At 53.4% G+C, this 21011-nt stretch overlaps 1 protein-coding gene across 1 annotated transcript; it reads right to left on the bottom strand.

Annotated features, from left to right (window-relative positions):
• Window positions 1–201: 201 nt before the first annotated feature.
• Window positions 202–20887, bottom strand: GBA2 (glucosylceramidase beta 2). The gene is made up of 17 exons (XM_081881414.1): window positions 20619–20887; window positions 19354–19445; window positions 19012–19127; window positions 18582–18800; window positions 13412–13651; window positions 12226–12328; window positions 11973–12126; window positions 10005–10130; window positions 8568–8746; window positions 8153–8257; window positions 7824–7931; window positions 5745–5896; window positions 5534–5640; window positions 2679–2821; window positions 2436–2551; window positions 1030–1221; window positions 202–936 (listed from the first exon to the last, which is right to left on the bottom strand). The coding sequence occupies exons 1-17, from the start codon at window positions 20870–20872 to the stop codon at window positions 691–693; spliced, it is 2652 nt and encodes an 883-aa protein (XP_081737540.1). The 5' UTR covers window positions 20873–20887; the 3' UTR covers window positions 202–690.
• Window positions 20888–21011: the final 124 nt, after the last annotated feature.

The following is a 21011-nucleotide window of genomic DNA, read 5'->3' as shown; positions in this document are numbered from 1 at the left end:
ACACAGAGGATCACGGGGGGGGGGGAGGGCAAGACGTTGATGCAGCCCCCTCCCCACATTTAGGGAACTATGCTGGGCCACAGACCCAACAGGCCAGGTAAGCCCCAGGAATGGCCAGGGAAAAGGGGGTCAGCCCCACCCCCTAAAAGCACACTGGAGCAATAGACATCCACCCACAAAAATACACAGAGAGCCCCCCCATGCCAACAACTGTTTATTTTAAATTAAAATTATTCTGCATCTAAAAATAACTCTGGGGCAGCCCCCAGATTGTACAGAGCTTGATTGTGTGCAAATCAATCGTAGGAGAGAAAGGGGGGGGGAGCAGGTGGTGAAGGGCCCCTTCCTCCACCACCCCCTTGAAAAGGGAGCACCGCTCCTCTTGTGAACTGGGGGGGGGCGGGGGGGGCAGGGACACCTGCCACTGACCCCAAGAGGAAAGGGCAGTCAGAAGGGGGGGGGGGCAGAGAAAGATCCTTCATACACACCGTGCAGCAACAAGACCCCCCCCCCCCGCTGGGGAGTGGCTCAGCCATGCAGGGCCCCCCCCACATGCTTAAGGACACTAGGGGGGCCTTGCCCAACAGGGAGGTGGCAGCAGCCCCACCCACAGGCCCCTCCTTCCTGGCTGGCCAGTTGTGGGACCCCCACACCTGCAGTGGGAGGGAGGGAGGGAGGGAGGGAGCTGCTTCATGGGCTCACGGCAATGGGGGGGTCAGAGGCCTCTGAGGAAGCGGGGGGCGCCTGGGCCGCCCCCACTCCCCTGCGCTCCAGGGCCAGCTGCATGCTCCAGATGCTGAGGGGGCGCATGTAGGCCAGCGAGCGATAGACCCTCCTCTGGCAATAGGCCTCGGGGGTCTGGAAGGCCATGCCCAGCCTCTCCCACACCGTCCGGTAGCAGCCCTCGGCCGTGCGGAAGCCCTCCTGGACCAGCCCCTGGAGGAGGAGGAGGAAGAGGAGAGGGGGGTGAGAGCCAGCCCCCAGCCTGCCGCTCTTGCCCGCCCATCCCAGTGCCCACCCTCCGCTCACCTCCTGGATCATGGTGGCGGCCAGGGCATACACCACGCCAACCCAAACCTCGTCTGATTGGACGCTGGAGCGGTCAGGGACCCCGCTGGGACGCATGCCGTTGACGGCGCCCATCGTCCCCTGGGAGAAGCCCATGACGTTCCGCTCGAAGATGGTCTTCAGGGCACTCAGCACGTGGCTCTGGGGGAAGACCTGCAGGGAGGGAGAGCAGCGGGGGACCCCCAAGGGCCATCTAGTCCAGCCCGCCTGGCAATGCGGAAGGGGCAGAGGGAGGGTGGGCAGGACTCTGGCCTCCTGACACCCAGGGAACCCTGGCCCCTCGCTTTGCTTCTATTCTGCATTTTGTCTTTTGACTGTCTGTTTTTATGCTGCGAACCGCCCCGATATCTTCAGATGAAGGGCGGCATACAAATCTTAATACTGTATTTTTCTGTGTGTTAGATGAGGCTTTTGACTCAAAAATCATGTCAAAAAACTGGGGTCGTGCTGCTGCAGGCGGAAAATGATCTAGGGAGTGTTTCCCACCCGCAGCGGCAAGGGGGTAGAAGCTCAACAATTTGGGGGCATCTCCCCTCACTTTCTTAAAACTGAGTCCCCCAAAATAGGGGGTGGCTTATACATGGGGGCATCTTATAGACGTGAAAAAACGGTAAATAATATTAACAATTAGAGTTATTATTCATATGCTGTCCATCTGACTGGGTTGCCCCAACAAGGTATTAAAACCACAAGCCCTGAACAACGGAGGTCCAGGGTCCCTGAGCCCTTCTGTCCCAGCTCAGCCACTGAGATCATCTGCTGTAGCATCACTGGTCAATTGAGTTTGCAAGACTCAGCTGATGGCAGTATAAAACAGCCTTTAGTGCAGGGGTCAGCAAACGTTTTCAGTACTGGCCAGTCCACTGTCCCTCAGGCCTTGTGGGAGGCCAGACTATATCTTGGAAAAAAATATGAACGAATTCCTATGCCCCACAAATAACCCAGAGATGCATTTTAAATAAAAGAACACATTCTACTGATGTAAAAACATGCTGATTCCCAGATCTTCTGCAGACCGGACTGAGAAGGCGATTGGGCTGGATCCGGCCCCTGGGCCTTACTTTGCCTACCCATGCTTTAGGGTCCTCAACCAAGTCCTATGGAACTCTCTGCCACTGGAGATTCAGCAGGTGCTTTCCCTGCACAGGGCTGCTTTCGGGTGTCTTTTGAAAGTGATCTGATGTGAGCCTCCAAGAGGGGTGCCTGACCCCCCACCAACCCCTGGCAAAAGGAGGGGAGTCCCTCCACAGGCTGACCCTCCACTGCCATGGAAGCTGACCAAGGATGACTCCCTGCGTCCTGGTGGGACCCTCGCGACTGCGGACGAGCCCCCCTCCCCCTCTGGGGACCCTCCTTGCCCTCCTCACCTCAGACTTGCCTTCTCCCAGGCCGCAAGCGCGGAGGAACCACTGCCCAGCCAGCTGGTCAGACATGATGCTGTCCGAGGAGGTGCTGTTGCTGCTGTCGTAGTTATAGTACTTCCCTGGGGGGGGGGGAGAGGACGCAGGGAGGGTGATCCCGGGCGGGAGAGAGACGCCTGCAGACATCCCAGAGTCCCACCCCCCACCCCTGGAGAAGGCAGGCAGGCAGCCGCCTTTGCCCCCACGCACCGTTCCAGAGCAGCTTCTCGAAGGCCGCTGTGCCCTTCACCAGGATGGCAGAGTACGTCTGCCGGGCATCCTCCTCGCCCAGGAGCTGCGCCATCTGGCACATCATGCTGAGAGCCGCCAGCCACAGGCTTCCGCAGTAGGAGCTGCCAAGGCAAAGGAGGAGGAGGAGGTTGGCGGGAGCCGGCCCTGGCACACGGGCACTGTGGGGAGCCCTCCTGGCTGGGAAACCGGGGCCCACGCCGGGGCCACCACCAGAAGGGGGGCTGGAGGGCAGAGCAGCTCTGGGGCTTTGGGGTCCTCAGACTGGTGGGCTGCAGCTGAGGAGGGACTCACTGCTCAGGCCTCTTGTTGTGTCCAGCCAGAGGGGGGCGCTGTTGGCTATTTGCAGATTAGTTGTGCTGCAGAAAGCGTGCTGGGGAAACCACACATTACAAGGAACGCAAAATAACTTTTGCTAGGTTTTAATAACAAAAACAAAAACTCCTTTTACATTATTATAATATATCAATAAGCATGACCCATCCATCAACCCAACCACCAGGGTACTGAGAGAGCTAGGTGCTGCTCTTTATATACCATACCCAACAGCTTAATTAACATAACTTAACAGCACCTGCTACGGTGGAGGTCTTGGTTTCAATCATTGAGCAGAAGTCAGAAGTCAATTATGGATTAGAAACCAGGACAAGGCCCTGTTTCGATGTATTCACCTTCATCAGCTAATTTTTAAAGGGTTGTGTAAGTTTGAAGACTTTTGGATAAATATATCCTGTTATTTTCTACGTTTCTCAAGGATAACAACTACGTCTGGGTAGATCAACGTGTATCTTGAGCACAGAAAAGCTACCATGACGAATCTGGACTAACATGAACTTATCTCTACTTATAAACTCTTATCTTTAATTCTGTAATGAATTATTGTGTTATACATATTTTTATGAGTTTGAGTTTGTAATCTCTGTTAGAGTTTGTAATCCTTGTCAGAATACATACTTTTGAATGGATTAGTTTTTGTTACTATTGACTATTGATTTGCAAGTAGGGGACACACCCCCCCCCCCACTCTGGGCGCAACTCGGCCTGCCTGCTCCTAAAAGACTCTCGTTTTTGAGATGGGGCCAGTCTGGTCAAGATTTGCCAAAAGAGAAAAAAAAAAAACTTGTCATGTATGCTGCAACTGCAGCTAGGATATTGCTAACACAAAGATGGAAAAGTGTAGAAGAAGAATGGCAAGGAAAATGGGTGGAAGACGCTGAGATGGCAAAGTGAACGGAAAGACTTCGAGACAAGGCAATAGAGATTTCAAGAAAGATGGAGCCATTCAGGTCATATTTACAGAATCAATGCAAAGAAATGGACTCACTTGCAGGGGTTGATTAAACACTTGCAATTAACAAAATAAATGACAGAAATAGAATGAGGATGCCAAAATGATAAGAAAAAAATAATTATTTTTAAAATCTTAAAAACTAAGAAATAACAAAAAAAGCAGGAGGAGTTCATATGCCAAAAAACCAGAAGAGGAAGTGGAGGGAAGTCATGGGGGGGGGGGGAGAGAATTGGGGAATGGTATTTTTGTTATATATTATGATATTTTGATGTTAAAAAAATTGTCAAACTTTAATAAAAAAAATTTTTTTAAAAAGAGATGGGGCCAGTCTTGCTACTTGACACATGAAATGTGGGATATTGCATGGCTGGAAAAGCTAAAGACAAAGCCGAGAGTCCTCTGGGGCCAAAGAAAAAAAAGGGGGGGGGGCGTTGTAGCTGTCTGCTTTGCCTTTATTTCATTTGTAAGCAAGGAGGAACATGTCGGAGGACCACCTCCTTGGCCCACAAACCAAAAGGGCTACTGACTCGCAGGGTTATTTGAATACTGCAATCCTTTCCCTTGGTATGGCAAGGCCCGTGTTTTGCATTCCTGCCTTGTTTAAACATCAATCAAGCATATGGATTCTGCATGCTGTCATCAGATCCTGTGTAAAGACACTGCATCTTGCAGATTTTTTGAAAATTAATAAAAATATTTTTAAAAACTGAGGAGGGGGCTCTCTAGTCAGTTCCTGCATAAGACTCTGTGAAAGGATTCTGTGGAACTGTAACAACCCTTCATGTGGATTACAGTGGTACCTCGGGTTACAGACTCTTTAGGTTACAGACTTTGCTAACCCAGAAATATTACTTCGGATTAAGAACTTTGCTTCAGGATGAGAACAGATATCGTGCTCCGGCGGCGCAGCGGCAGCAGGAGGCCCCATTAGCTAAAGTGGTGCTTCAGGTTAAGAACAGTTTCAGGTTAAGAACGGACCTCCAGAACAAATTAAGTACTTAACCCGAGGTACCACTGTACTTAACCCAAGGTACCACTGTATTGGACTCTGTGAACAGACAGGTGGAACAGAAACTTATGTATGTGTGGACCTTATGCATGAACTGACTAGAGAATGAACTGATCCACTGGGTCTTCTGCTTTTTTCGTTGAACTTTATGAGACTTCCGTTGGAATCTACAGTTTGATACAATGAATAATATACCTTATTTATTCAAAAGTACAGCCGGTTACGTCTTGTGTGTTTATTGAGTGTGTTTCACGTAACCAGAGGTTTGTTGTTCTTGTTTTGCCCTCTCAGCCTTGGCAGCCATTTTGGCAGAGGGAGCCCCTCCCCTTTCAAAGCGCAGACCCTCCCCACCAGATGCCTGCTTGGGCCTGCCCCAAAACTGACCAATCTGCTGCTGCAACCACCTGGGGGTGTTGAGCCCAGCCCAGCACTTGGCCAGGGCAGCCCTCCTCAAAGAATCCCGGTTGGAAAGGGTCCCCCAAGGGTCATCCAGCCCACCCCCTCCTGCCTGCTCACCTGGCGCCCGTCACCACCCAGGCGTCGTAGGTCTGGTCGGCGAAGCCAGAGTTCTCAATGAGGCCGTCGCCGTCCTTGTCAAACTTCAGCTCAGACTCCATCACGGCCTGCAGGGAGTGGAAGGGAGGAGGTGGGGGGCGTTTGGGGCCTGCCCCCTGCCATGGCCTGCCCCAGCCTTGCCACCGCCCCCCAGCCCGCCTCCTGGCGTTACCTGGCAGACGGGCCACATGTCTCGCAGGTAGGCAGAGTCCTTCGTGAGGTAGTAGTCGCGATACACCTGCAGCACAAACTTCAGGTTCAGGTCCTTCCAGGTGGCCGTGTCGTGGATCAGGTAGGCGTTGAGGTGCTGCCAGGGCTCGTCATCTGGGGGGGAGAGGAGGGGGGAGAGTGAGGCCCAGGGGGTGCCCCTGCCCGCTGCCCCAGCCCTACACCCTTGGGAGTCTGCACCCAGGGCACGATCCGGGCACGCACCTGTGAACAGTCAAGCAGAAAGAGGGCTGACAAGGGAGACAGGTGAGAGAAGCAAAGGAGGAGGACCAGGGTGGATAAAAATCAATCGTGTCTTTTTTAAAAAAATTAAAAAATCAGATTTTTTAAAATTTAAATCCGATTTTTAAAATAAAATGCTTTCAGAAGGAAAATCTTTCCAAAGGTTTTCTGTTCAAGTTACATTATAGTCCAAAGGCTATTCATCAGGAAATAAGGATTTGTTTTAAGTTTTTTTATGTGTGCTAAAACTCAGTTCAAGTTGCTTTTTAAAAAAGAATCGTTTAACCACATCAGTTAACAAACATGGATACATATGCTATAATGTTATTGTTTTAGTTAAACAAATTGTTTAAATTGTTATTAAGGAAATTATTGTTTTTCTCCAATAAAGTACAGCAGAAAAGCTGTCCAAATCTAAACAATTAACTTATTAAACCTCACCGTAATTTCATAATTCTCTTTCTATGTATTTCTAATAGTATAACCACATCAGTAATTTTTGATATAACTGTAAAAACTACTCTGAAAATTTATTATTCCAAAAAGGAAACCTTCATCTGGTTGTAAATATTAAGATTGTACCAGCAAGAAGGAGTCTTTCTGTAAAAAATGATTGAAACCAAGTCTTACCGACTAGTGATCGAAATTGTGATTGAAATTGATTTAAATCAAATCCACCCTGAGGAGGACCCCCTCCAAGTGTGTCTCAGGCCCCTCTGAAGGCAGAGGCAGCCCCACAGAGAGGGGGCAAAAATGCACAGAAAGGACCCCCTTTCACCCGAGATCAGAGGGGGCACGGGGGGGGGGGGGACTGAGCTGGCGGTGAATGCCAAGAAGCAGCAGCGGCTTAGGGAGACTCTCAGGCCTCGACTGGAGAGCCAGGGAGGGGCAGCGGGTCAAGCGTTGGGCTACTGGGACCTGGGAGGGAGACCCGGGTCCCAATCCCCACTGGGCTAGGACAAGAGAGTCTCAGACCAAATGTAAATGAAGTGCAAACAAGGCTCTTGGAACCGATGGGGAAGATGCTCTATGTACCTTTCCTTGTTTGTTTGTTTTGAAACACAAGAACTTCTTTAATAAAAACTACTTTTTTTAAAAAAGAAACCACGGGGCCACTAAGCTCACTGGGTGTCTTGGGGGCCAATTGCTGCCTCTCAGCCTAGCCTCCCTCGCAGGGGTGTAAGGTAAAGGGACCCCTGACCATTAGGTCCAGTTGTGGCCGACTTTGGGGTTGCGGCACTCATCTCGCTTTACTGGCCGAGGGAGCCAGCGTACAGCTTCTGGGTCATGTGGCCAGCAGGACTAAGCCGCTTCTGGCGAACCAAAGCAGTGCACGGAAACTGCGTTTACCTTCCTGCCAAAGTGGTACCTATTTATCTACTTGCACTTTGACGTGCTTTCGAACTGCTAGGTTGGCAGGAGCAGGGACTGAGCAATGGGAGCTCGCCCCCTTGCGGGGATTTGAACCTCCGACCTTCTGATCGGCAAGTCCTAGGCTCTGTGGTTTAACCCACAGCACCACCCGCGTCCCTTCGCAGGGGTGTAGTGGAGACTAAATGTGTGCAGGGAGTATCGCTGGCACCCTTTTGAGCTCCTGGGAGAAAAAAGGTGGGATAGAAATGCAATACAGGAAATTAATGAGATGCGCCCCCAGCTGGAAGGGGAGTTCTCGGATCTGGCAAGCAGGGGCCGGGGGCCATCGCTGTGCCTGCGGTGAGATCAGCCTGAGCCTCTTTTGCCAAGGTGGGGGGCTGCCCTTTGCCCGGCGAGCGCCAGGGTCTCTCTGGATGCGCGGCCTCACCAGGCTCCCCGATGTCGTGGGGAACCACGTTGCGCAGCTTCACTTGCGCCGTCTGCCCGCTCATCAGGTACATGCGCGGCTGGGTGTCCTCGCTCAGGATAGCGGCCGCTGCGGGAGAGAGAGGGGGGGTCCAGGGTTGAGGGGTCTCGGTCTCTCTTGCCGTCCCCCCTTTGGCTCAAGGGGCCTTGGCCTCCCCAGAAAAAGCCAAGGCCCAGGGAGAAGCGATGCCCTGCTCCTGCCCCCCCCCGTTCACCCTTGGAGCGTTTGGGGGGGGGGAGAGACGACTGGGAGGGGGTGGGCAGAAGGGCAGAGGGTGGAGGCTCACCCACCCATGTCGTACTGCAGACTCAGCTCCAGTTTGGGCCACAGCATGGCGAGGGCAAAGGAGGCGTAGAAATGGACGTCGTAGGTGTTGTACATGAGGTACTCCTGGCCTGGAAGCAGCAGACGGAAGCGGGCAGGTGGGCACCGGCGGAACTCCCAGCCCCAAGAATGCACACACCATACATCCAAAGAACTCCCCCCTTCCATAATCCTGGGAACTGTAGTTTACGGGTGCTGGGAAGGGCAACTACAGTTCCCAAGGTGCACATTGCTTTAAATTTGTGGTGCCTCAGTCTGACCCAAGGCTGGGGGTGGCCAAGCCCCTGGTGCCCTTCCCTCTCCCCTCCCGCCACATGCCACAGACCCCCCCCTGCCGCTTGGGGCAGAAGCCATGGCAGAGGGCAGAGTCCTGCCCCTTACCTTCCAGGTATGCAAACCTCCCGTACTCCTTCAGGACGGCAAGGTGCTGGGAGAGGCCCAGGGAGGCCCCCAGGGCGGCCGCGGGGTCTTCCGGCTCAAGCTCCACCCACAGGGTCCCTCCGTCTGCCAGGAAATACAGCTCATTGAAGATGGCGGACTTGTACCAGGGGGGCAGGTCGCTGCAATGGGGGGCGGAAAGAAAGGCACTTGTACATGGGCCCCCCAAGGAAGAACCAGCCGGCCGCCACCACGCCCTCCCTCAAAACCACAGGAGGGGGAGGACCCTCCTTTATCAGAGCCCAGACGACCACCTGCCAGGTGCCGGGGGGGGGGAAAGAGATGATCCCTGGGACCCCCTTCCTACTCCGCAATTCTGGGATTCTGTCACAAGGAAGGAGGCACAGGGATCCCCAAGCCCCCACCTGGGAGCAGGGCTAGAAATTAGCCAGGGGCCAGACATCTTGGCTACTGGCATGGGTCCAATCGCAACTACCTAGAGATTTCTGGGCACCAGGTTGGCAACCGCAGTTTAAAAACCTCTGCCTTAGTCCATAGTTCAGGCCATTCCCACTCTGCGTGTTTCTCCCTCTTGCAAACTGGGACAAACGAATAATTTTATGAGCAAGCGGTGGCCAAGCAACAGAGCTGAGACCATAGAATTGGAAGCGACTTGAAGGGTCATTTACCGGATTTTTCGCTCTATAGGACGCACCGGACCATAGGAGGGGGAGAACAGGAAAAAACAATTCTCTCCCTCTCTGCGCAGTGCCCCTTCAGCGAAGCGGCAGGAGAAACGGAGCCCTTCCATGTCTCCTCCCGCTTGGCTGAAGGGGCGCTGCGCAGAGAGGGAAAACTGTGTAGCGCCTCTCCAGCGAAGCGAAGCCTGGAGAGCAAGAGGGATTGGTGTGCACTGACCCCTCTCGCTCTTCAGGCTTCAGGCGGCTTCAGCGAAAGCAACGCGAAACCTCCAGAGCGCTTCAGAGGCTTTGCGTTGCTATCGCTGAAGCCAAGGAGCCTGCATTCGCTCCATAGAACGCACACACATTTCCCCTTAATTTTTGGAGAGGAAAATGTGCGTCCTATAGAGCGAAAAATACGGTAGTTCAGGCACCTGCCAAGCAAACAGATGTTCTGCTGGGTTTAAGGGGCCATTTGGTGCGTAGCAGATGTATCGGAGGGTCTTCCCTATTAGGTAAGGAAATGGAGCTGGGGGGGGGGCAGAGGGTCACACCATGCTCCGGGAGGGGCAGGACTGTCCCATGGGGGCAGCTCGCATCATGCATCCCCATGCAGGCTTGCAGAAAGTCACTCGCCTGCCCTGCCCTGGGCCCTCTGGCCTGGTGTGGGTCCCTGCGCAGCCTGGCCAGGAGAACCCCATCAGGTGGGGGGAGCCCCCCCCGGCCTTTCCTGGAGGCCAGGATCTGCTCCCAGCTGTACCTGTTCTCCAGGATGGGGCGCTGCCAGGCCTCAATCTTCTCCTCCCATGCCTGGTAGCACGAGAGGGTGTGGTGAGACAGAGCCGGGCAGGCATCTCCCCTGCTGCCAAAGAAGCGCGTGTACCTCCTGCAGAGGAAGAGGAGGAAGAGGAAGGTACATTAGGTCACCAGACTCGGCACTCGCCAGAAACAGCAGGCAGGGACCCTCTGCCCGCTCCTTGCCCACGTCAGGCTGCTCCCAGGGAGCAGGGGTGGCTGGCTTCCCACCTCCCAAAGGGCCCAATCCCAGGGGCTGCAGCAGGGCTGGGATTAAGCCCCTTCCGCTTGAGGGGAGAGATGCCCATGTGCCAGTCTGGAGGGGGTGCCCTCTGCACAGTCAGGAGGTGGCAGACGGGATGGCGGGGCTGCCCAGGCTTCGCATGGGAATGGCAGGGGTCTTCCTCTACCCCCCCTCCCACCCTCATCTTCTTCTAGAGCAGGAAAAGGGCACACAGTTCAAGTCCCGCTCAGGGGAAGAGGCAAAATGGGGAGGCTGGGCACGGCCTGGCAGAGGACGGGTCCAGCCACTCTGCCCGGCCTCCACATGGCTTGGATTTCTCTCTCACTCTCTCAGGTCAACTCCCTCAATTTTCCATTTTTCGTTTCACTTTTAGTTTGTTTACCACTTTCTGTATTGCTCCACCCAAGGCAGTTTCCAAGCCGGAGAAGCAACAGGAAGCACTAGGAAGATCCCACGCCCAGGAAAAATCCCACCCAATGCCAGTAAGTCCTCATAAATATTACTTTTAAACAATCGACTAACAGAAAATAATATTCAACAGTCTATTCAGAATATAACATTGCACAATAAAATTAACTCTCAAAATATTACCAAATAACAAACAAACAGAAATCCAGACTCAACAACTACAATCAATGATTCCTGGACTAAACTCAAAAAAATAGCAGCAACTATTTGCTACAGGACACAAAAGAACAAAGTGAGACAAGGTCACAGGCTGCATCCAGTTATTTCCTGAGCTAACAGCTCAGCTCCAGCCTCTCCCTTTGTGAGCCTCTTGGCCTGGGAATCTCCCTGGTTTGGGGAGGGATACAGGGGCAACTCCTGGGGGGGGGTCTGCACAGAGCCCTGCTCAGTGGTTGGGGGGGGGCGGTGCGTGGGTCACGGGGGGCTAAGGGAGGCCACAGCCAGGACAGTGGAGTCAGGATGAACCAGTCATTTCCTAGGGGTAAGACTGTGCCAGCCGACCAGGAGGCCTGCAAACAGCAGTCAACAGCAGTGCCAACACAAGGTGGCAGGTCGGGGGGGGGCTGGTTGCTCTCCTGCCTGCCTGCGTTGCCCCCCCAATGGAAAATGCCTCAGAACAGGTTGGGAACAAAGGGGGGTGCAGCTCCTTACGTGGACAGAAGAACTTAGAAGAGTGCCTGCTGGATCAGGCCCATGGCCCCTCTGGGCCACCATCTTCTTCCCACAGATGCCCCAATGGGACACCCGCAAGCCGGGGTCCAAGCGCAAGAGCAACGCTTTCCCCTGTGGGGGGGGGGAGGATTCAGAAGCATCGCTGCCTCTGGCTGTGGGGAGCAGAGCAGCGCCAACACGGCCAGCGGCCCCCAATTGCCCACTCCTAATCCTCCGCCATGAATCTCTCCAGGTCGGGGGCCGTCCCTGCCTACTGGGGCAGAGAGTTCCACAGTTTAACTCTGCGCTGTGCAAAGAAGGACTTTCTTCCAGCATGCAGCTTCCCCGGGTGGTGCCCACAAGTTCTCGCCACCCGGTCTGGGTGAGGCTGGGTGTGCCAGCTGAGCACGCTGTGGCACAGCCTGCCAGTGCAGATGGCCCCACCCGCAGCAGCGCAATGCCTGGCCGAGAGGAGGCTGGAATCAGGCCCCCACTTGCCTCAGGTGACCCCTCAGCTGTGAAGCCAGACCTTGAACAATGTCCCATCCCGCCACAGCGGCAGGCGCTCACCTGCGGTGCTCCTTCTCTTTGGAGCCAAACCGAATGCAGGGCATATCCCAGGCCAAGGCAAACTCCAGCGTCGAGTGCCCGGAAGCTGGCACCGTGCAGGTGGCACACACAGCTGCTGCACAAGCCTCCCCCTTCTCCGTTGGGGGGCTTTTCCCTGAAAGAGAGAAGGCACTCTTTGCACGTCAAGGCGCCTGGCCTCCTGCGCCCTCCCCCCTCCCTCTGAGCCACCTCTCCTGGGGGGCCTGGGGCTCACCTGGTGGGGACGCCAGCTTGCCATCTGCCAGGAGGTCCTGCCACACTTCCTGCCCAGTGCCAGCAGGGTTGAACGTGGTGAGGTGGGTCACCGTGGTGCCTGCCTAGAGGGGAGAGCGAAGGAATCAAAGCTCAGCCCTGTGGCAAAGACGGGGCGTCAAGGGGCTGGCAGAAGGGCAGCAGGGATAGGAAGCCCAGCAGCCCAGAGTCCCACCTGTGAGACAGGTGAGTTGAGAATGGAGTGATCTGTGGGGGTCAGGTGGGATTGCTATGAGGAATTATGAAAAATGAAGCAAGCCATTGTGTCAGCAATGAAAGCATGGTGTTGACTGGGTTTGAGTCATTGACAATAATTTCTGATCAAATCCCACAAGCCTCTGCATCTCTGCCCATCTTCTCTACTGTTCATTTTCTCTGCCTGACAGGCACGTATCAGCATTCTGAAACACAGACTGGTTGCTTCACCAGGCATCCTGGGCCATAAAGATAGAAGGGAGCTTTGATGTAGCTTTTGTTAGTCTAGGTGGATCTTAAGGGCCAGGAGGAGAGTTCACAAGGAGACGCTAAAGATGCCTCTCTTTCCTTGCCATCCCTCCTCTCCTGTTTACTGCTGTTTGTGACCTCCAGGGTTTGTGAAATGCATTCCTCCTTGATCCCTGTTTTATTTAGCCTAAAAACGTGTATGCATGCTCAAAGTAGTTTTTGTAGTTAAAAGGATTTCTCTGATCTAACTTTGTACCCACGTGGTAGGTTTTTTTGAAATGCTCAGAGGACATCTGATTGGTTCTTACAGGCACTGTGTTAGAGGTTCTTTTGTTAATAAAAGTGTGGTGGAGTCTCCTTCTTTGGAGGTCTTTAAGCAGAGGCTTGACAACCATATGTCAGGAGTGCTCTGATGGTGTTTCCTGCTTGGCAGGGGGTTGGACTCGATGGCCCTTGTGGTCTCTTCCAACTCTATGATTCTATGATTCTATGAAAAGGGGCCTGCGTCAGGGTTTGACAGATTATTATTGGCACTTCCTCCCAGAGTCTTGCTGGCCAAGCCTCGTGTGTATTTTTTTAATCCGGGTCCAATCCTTCCTTGCCTTTGGAATGCAAAGTGATCTCCCCCACCATGGCAGGAGGGGCTGGCCTCCCTCCGGACGTTCCTGGCGCCCGTCCTCCCTGCACGACGCCCCCCTCCTTACCTTCTCCCGGGCGGAGATGGCCAGCGTGTAGGGGTTCACTGGGAGGCAGTGGTGAAGCAGCACGCCCCGGACGCAGCAGCCGTCCTTCTCCAGGCAGAAGGGCTCGTTCCAGTGGCCCCCACTCCGGTCCCCCTTGGACTCTGTGCCGTTCTGGAAGGTGAACATGAGGGAGACCTCCATGTCCCCCCCGCTCTGGTTCTCCACGTCCCAGAGGAAAGCCCCCACAGGCAGGCTGGTGTCCTGGAGGAGACAAAAGGCAGCAAGGGGGTCAGGGGGCAGAAAGGAGGCTGTGTGGGGCAGGAAACAGGGACAACCGAGCCCCTTCTGTCACAAGCATATTGATATGTACGGTAATATTGATTAAATATTGATAGGTGCAGTAATATTGATTAAAAGTGTAATACAAAGGTAAGTCTCTACTTGCTTTATCAATCTTAATTTCAGCTGAAGAGCCGTTTTAGTTTATTTGCCACTCACTGGTGATAATATATTTGGAATCTATTCCTGGGTTTACTTTTTAAAAAAATACAAATATTACCCTGAAGATCTATTGAGACATAGTCAGAACTATAAACCCCTCTCTTGTTAGCAACATGCTTGGTTGAGTTTGCATTCGTGGTTCTGGAATGGAGATAGGCTTCTCAGCTGTTTGATGAAGAGAGCATTGTTAGGCAGCATTGGAGGTAAGGATCTCCACTGTTTCCTTGGTATTCATACAAAAAGTAGAAGTGGTTACATTGGGCCTGCCACACTTGAGAGCCAGCTAAACAAGAGAGAGACGTTTGTATGTTAAGATAACAGTAGACCAGGAAGTTTGAAAGAAATTGAAGTGAAAGAAATGGGTAAGTTTCAAGCCATCCTACAGAGATAGCATTGTGCTTGCCACACATGGCTTTGGGCATGTGAATTCATAGCTTGTGGCAAGGAAGGAAAAATTGGTTTGTCCCCCCCCCCCCTAGTTTTGGGTTTCTAAAAGATTAACGCACACCCCAGCATGCATACAAGTGCTGGTCAAATCAGAGTGTCTCTGCTGTTCACAGCGCTGCTGGCATTAGCAAAGTGGCACAGCTCAGGGGTAGAGAACTGGGCCCAAAGTAACAAAAGGAATTTCAATAGGGGCAAAGTTTCAATAGGGCTCACAGACTGACTTGCCAGAGTGGTGCATGCTCTAGTTATCTCCCACTTGGACTACTGCAATGCGCTCTACGTGGGGCTCCCTTTGAAGGTAACTTGGAAACTGTAATTAATCCTGAATGCGGCAACTAGACTGGTGACTGGGAGTGGCTGCTGAGACCACATAACACCAGTCCTGAGAGATCTGCATTGGCTCCCAGTACAATTCAAAGTGTTGGTGCTGATCTTGAAAGCCCTAAACGGCCTCGGTCCTGTATACCTGAAAGAGCGTCTCCACCCCCATCGTTCAGCCCGGACACGGAGGTCCAGCTCTGAAGGCCTTCTGGCGGTTCCCTCACTGCGAGAAGTGAGGTTACAGGGAACCAGGCAGAGGGCCTTCTCGGTAGTGGCGCCTGCCCTGTGGAACACCCTCCCAGCAGATGTCAAGGCAATAAACTGTTTTACTTTTAAAAGACAACTGAAGGCAGTCCTGTTTAGGGAAGCTTTAATGTTTGATGCTGTATTGTTTTTAATATTCGGTTGAAAGCCGCCCAGAGTGGCTGGGGAAACCCAGCAAGATGGGCCTGGTATAAATAGTAAGTTGTTGTTGTTGTTGTTGTTGTTGTTGTTGTTGTTGTTGTTGTTGTTGTTGTTGTTATTCTTCTTCTTCTTCTTCTTCTTCTTCTTATTATTATTACCAGCAAGGATGCAGGTTGTGGGACTTTAGGGCCAGCTGCTCTCCACATTGGGCTTGGAACTGCTCTTACGTAAAGCAGTTTGCATTGTGAAACCGCCTCCAAACGGTCCAGTGGGAGCAATGGGCTCCTCTTGTTTTCTACAGGGCTGCCCTCTCCTGACCTGGCCCCGGGTTCTGTCCCAAATGGCACCCAAAGGAAGAAGTTTCCAGCCTGCCTATGAAGAAAGAGTCACAGGATGTTGGACTGGGAGTTTCTGCCTCATTGTCTCAGTAAGACAATGAACGCTTCAGCGGTGGAGACACTGTTTGCTAGAGAGGTTATTCCAGCAGTTCTGGTTTGGGAGCGAAACCCCCAAACTTTCCACAACCCTGGTCAACAGTGCTTTTGGAAAGGACAACATGGAAGTGAGCAAGCCCTGAAAACTAGTATTTCAGGTCCCTGAAGATTCTTCTATCGCCACTTCCTCTACTTAAGGCATGTCATGATGCTAGTCCAGAGAGTTAGAGCTGCAATGTTACCTGTGAACTGAGCTGGAGGAGAGTCTGTCGATACTCTCTCTAGATTATTATTATTATTATTACTCTCTCTACATTAGTGACAAATCTGCTTACCATGTGCGCATTAAAACCCCATGTAGGTTTAATAAAGATACTGAAACCTGTTATGCCCTTCTTGGTTTGGAACAGCAGCTTGTGCCAAAACCATAAAAAGGTGTTTGTTGCCTTGGGCAGCTACTCAACCCTCTGAATGGAAGCCTTTCTGCTACATATCTCAAATCAAGAGTTACCTAAAGAGAAATGGACATTATTTACAACAGCAGCAAGAATATTGATTGCACAATACTGGAAGACGGAAGAAATACCATCAAAGGAACAATGGCAAGAAAAACTGATGAACTATGCAGAATTGGCTAAGCTAACAGACAAACTACAAGAGAAGGACAAAAAGGACTTCAAAAGACTCTGGGAACCATTTACAGTTTATTTGCAGAAACAACAGAATGGACTGGATTCACTGGCAGGATTTGAATAAACGTTCACAATTTCATTTGAGTAACAGATATTTTAGAGAAATGATAAGGGATTTTATTTTTGTGTAGGAAAAGCAGGATACAATAAATACAGCTAAACAACTCAGCAGAGGGGGAAGTCCAGAGGAGGGGAGGGAGAATAATTGTATATAACACGATGAATGAGATCTGTATCATTATTTGTTATAAAATTCAATAAATAGTCATATAAAAAATATGAATGGAAGCATAATTCCTCTTGCCACTTCCCTTTCAGAGCAGCCACCAACGCCACCATCACCTCCGAGGGGAAGCGGCGTCACCTGAAGCCACCTGTCACCTGAGCCTTGCCTGCTTGTGGACCCTCACCAAGCCCGGCCAGCTGCTCTTGGCCCTCAGGTGTCGGAGGATAGGCCCCTGCTCTGAGAGGGGGCCATCATCAAAATGTTTATTTGGCTTTACGCCCATCATGAAACGCAACACAACAAAACAAATCAAATCAAGTAAAACAGCGGACTCGTACAAGCCACAAATAGTATAACACAGTTCACAACTCACAAGGACAAATATTAGCCATTCATAAGAAAAGTTTAAGATTAAGATTAATTTTTTTTTTTTTGCACTACACTAAAATCAATATCTGATGTCGTTATACAAAATTCTTATAGCTATCAATAGTCAGCTAACATTCCATTCCGTCTCTTGTACGAGAGGACGGCTGTTAGGAATTTAGCAACCTGTAGGGTAATATAAGGATCCACATCTTGAAGAACCCAGGCAAGCTGTAGGTCTACTGGTTTGTCAGCCATAGGCTGGATTATGGAATTTAGTATACTAGCACAGGCTGAACTGTACAAAGGGCAGATAAACATAACATGATGTAGAGATTCAGATGTTTTCATTTCACAAGCACACATTGAAGGGACTTGGCCCTTAGTGAATCTATGTCTCAGCACGTTTGTTGGAAAGACATTGAACCTAGCTCTAATGAAGGCATGTAGGTGAGACGCGGCCATAAGCGATGTTAAGTAGGACGGAGCGCGGTAGATAGGGGTTATGCCGAAATTTAACGGCGAGCAGGCTCCACCACCAGCTACAAAATTTTGGTATAGCTCCGCATCATCCAGCCTTTGATTTATACACCTTTTTGCCACATTTAGATCCAGTTTGAGCAATTCAGTGGGCGAGATCTCATAGGACAGCAATTTGGCATGGATTTTTCCTGACCACAAATTTGTGAAGTCATCTCGCCACATGCATTGAATGAGATAGGGGTTCGGGAGTTTATGCCATAGGGATATCCAATAAATCAAAACTCTCCTCCATATAACTAACTCCACTGAGGGGATCTTCATTTCTAAGCGAATAGCCGCATTACTTACGCATGTTGGTAATTTTAAAAGTTGGCGTAAGAATTGGCTTTGAAGAGACTCTAAAGGTGAGAGGTTTGCAAAGGCAGCCCATAAAGGTGCAGGATAGGCCATTGTGGCCATCACTTTAATGCTATACACTTTCAGGGCCGCAGGGATGAATACTGAGAGGGGGCCAGCGTGCAAACACCCCCATGGGGGAGGGTGCTAAAGAATTCACCCAGTGCCACTTAATCAGGAGGTGCTGGTTCAAGATACAAGCTGGGACTGGCTGGCCTTCCAACTGCTGCCAGGATGAGACACAGCCAGTGCCAGATTTACATGTAAGCTCAACAAGCTATAGCTTAAGACCCCACTCTCTTGGGGGCCCCCAAAAAATTTAAAGGGAAAAGAAACGATGTACATTTCCAAAATATAAGATAAAAAACAAATAAAATAAAACTTACATACAGCAACCGTGTTTTGTGTTGTGTAGGCTCCTAGGATGTAAGTCATGGGCCCCGCCTGCTAGCCTGCTCCCTAAAACAGCACTGGTTTGCTCCTTTCTATATATAGGGTGCCAACATTATGCATGGACTGGTTGCAGGGCAACATGTGCAAATGGCTTGAGATACCAGTTAGGTCCATAAATTGCCATATAGCATATATTCAACACAAAAACTGCGACCATTTGTTGTTGACAAAGCTGGACATACAAAGGGCCCCATTACCTTCAAGAGCTGAGGGCCTCATCAAACCTAAATCAGGCCCTGGACACAGCTGGGCTGCTGGCTTTTCCCAGCTGGTCCCAAAAACTGCTGTGCAAAGAGTTTCTCTCCAGAGAAAAACATGCAATCAAAGGATGAGCATGCAATAAAGGGCCCACAAAGTGAGCTGAAAGGCTCCCAGGTGCCCCCACCTCCCTTTCCCTGCAACGAAACAATGCAACCCATCACCCTCACCCCCACAGAGGTACCTTCACAGGTACAGAAGAGGCTCACCTGGTAATCGTGAGGGATGATGGGGGAGACCTGCCGACAGGTTAGCACCACGTCCTGCCCGGGCAGCTGGTAGACAGCCCAGGCGCGGGGGTAGAGAGCGTGGTAGAAAGCGTAGTGGCCGCAGAAACCCCAGTTCCATTCTTGCAGGCGGCTGGGCTTCTCTATCGACAGGACCTGCTGGTAGACGGTCTGGCCCTTCCGGCGCAGGCAGACGGTGAACTGGTATGGGGGGGATGGAAAGCGAGGTGAGGGGCGGCCTGAGCACAGGGGAGCAAAGCAAGGGAAGGGAGGCAGGTTTCTGGCCGACAAGGCAGCTGATCCGAGAGGGCAGGGAGTCCCAGGACCCCCAGAGCCTCGGCTGGCCGAACCAACTCTGCCGCGCCCCCCAGGGGCACAGACCAGGAGGCTAAGTCCTCACACAGCTACGCACCTGGTCAGCGATCACCGTCTTGTAGTGGTAGAGCCCAGGGTTCAGCTGCCACCGGCAGAAGTCCCCCCGCCAGCCTCGTGTGATGGTGCCACCGCCAAACCCCCCCAACGGGCAGCCTGTGGGGAAAGCGAGGGTGGCAGGCTGGTGAGCTCCAGCCCTGCAGGAGGCAAACCCTTCCTCTTTGCCAGGAAGCCATGGCAGGGGCCCAGCCAGGCCCTCTTCTGCTCCTGAAAGACTCCTCCCTGCCTTCCAGTGCAGGGAATCCCTGGCTGGCTCTGCCCGTCCCCCTGGGCATGGCTCCTTGGGCACGGCCTGGGAGAAGCCAAGCCCCGCCCTGCTCACCATAGATCTGGCGCAGGGGCTGGGAGTTGAAGAGGTTGATGAAGGGGTGCTTCTTCTCCACGCGAGTCTTCCGGTACCACCACCTGAAGTACCTGAGGAGGGAGGGGCACACCTGGAAGGTCATGGCCAGGCTCCATGGATGCATCTTAAGAACCTGCCTAGGGGCCACCCCAGCTGTGCCATCTGCTTTTATACTCTGCTATTCTTTACATGCGCATGTGTGAGCCTGCACATTTATTATTATTATCACCATCAATTTATTTAGTTAGATGCTGCCTTCATTGCTGAAAGGGACTCCAGGCAGCTTACAGATAAGAGCAGGACCATTTGTGACAAATCAACAAAATTAGTGTAAAGTATGATGGCGAAGGCCCAGAACCAGCACACAGTTAAGGGATGGGTGACATTCCACTAAGTTCGGCCCATTAACTTCAGTGGGTCTACTGGGAGTAAAACTAAACAAACCCCACCCAATGGAATCCAGTCCCTGCAGAGGCCACGAGGGTCCTCCCTCTGGTTGGGTGGCTTTCAAAGGGGACCGGGCTAAGTCACAGAGGGCAGCTGGGCTTCCAAAGGCCTTTTTTGGGGGGGGGGTGGCTGTCAAGAGCACTGTTGGGGGCATCCTGTTGGGGCGCCTTTTTGGCGCTGGAGCCCCTATCTGGTAGCCACAGAGGCTTTCATGTTTCTGAGTGTCCGTGGCTGGCGCCGCAGGAGGGGAGTGTTGCTGCAGCGCCCAGGTCCTGCTCGTGGGCACCAGGTTGGCCGCTGCAATCTCAGGCTCCCGTGTCTAATGCAGCACGTTACGCCTTTGGACCCGGGGCAGCAGAAGAGGAGGAGGAGGAGGAGGAGGAGGAGGAGGAGGAGGAGGAGGAGGAGATCCCCTCGCGGCTCAAGCTCCTCTCCAGCGTCAGCTGCGAAGGGAGACCCCGACCCCGGAGGAGCCCCGCGCCGCCTTCCTCCCGCCGGGTCGGGGGGCCTCTGCGCACGTCCCGAGTCCCCCGGGGAAGGAGGGCCCGCTCCGGAGAAGCCTCCCGGGCGCGCCTCCGCCGCCTGCAGCCCGGAGGCGGGAGCGCGCCCCGGGCACGGCGCCAGAGCTCGAGCCCGGCGGGCTCCAGCCTCCCTCCCGCTCCCCTTTGCCCGGGCGCGGCTCCCCGACGGGGCGGCCCAGGGCGGCGGCTCCCCGCTCCCCCCCCCCCGCAGCCCGGCCCGGCGGGGTCGGCGGATCTGGCGCGCCCCGCTGGGCTCCCCCGTCGGCGGCCGCTGACCTGAGCGCCAGTCCGAGGTGCTTGACGGCGTCGGCGGCCGAGACGTCGGAGGCCTGGTAGGGCTTCCTGCGCTCGGCGAAGCGGTGCGCCAGGCAGAGGCGCCAGCCCCAGCGGGGCAGCCCCCGGCCCGCCCCCGCCCAGCCCTCGAAGCCGCGCATCAGCTCCGGCGCCCCGGGCAGCGGGGAGCTCCCCCGACGACCGGCGCCCGCCCGGCCAACGCCGCCGCTGCCGCCCTGCTCCTCCCGGGTGGCCATCGCGGGCAGGCGGCGCCCAGCTGCGCGGGCCCGGCCGGCAGGGCGAGTCTGCAGCGCCCCCGCGCCTCCGCCTCGCCTCGGCCAGCAACCGCCCTCCGCCCCCCGCCCCGCCCGCCCGCCCGCCCGCCCGCCCGCCCGA

The sequence above is a fragment of the Podarcis erhardii genome (assembly GCF_964252035.2).
Source record: "Podarcis erhardii genome assembly, chromosome: 11".
Classification (NCBI taxonomy): Eukaryota; Metazoa; Chordata; class Lepidosauria; order Squamata; family Lacertidae; genus Podarcis; species Podarcis erhardii.
This window is presented reverse-complemented; position numbering and strand designations above follow the sequence as displayed.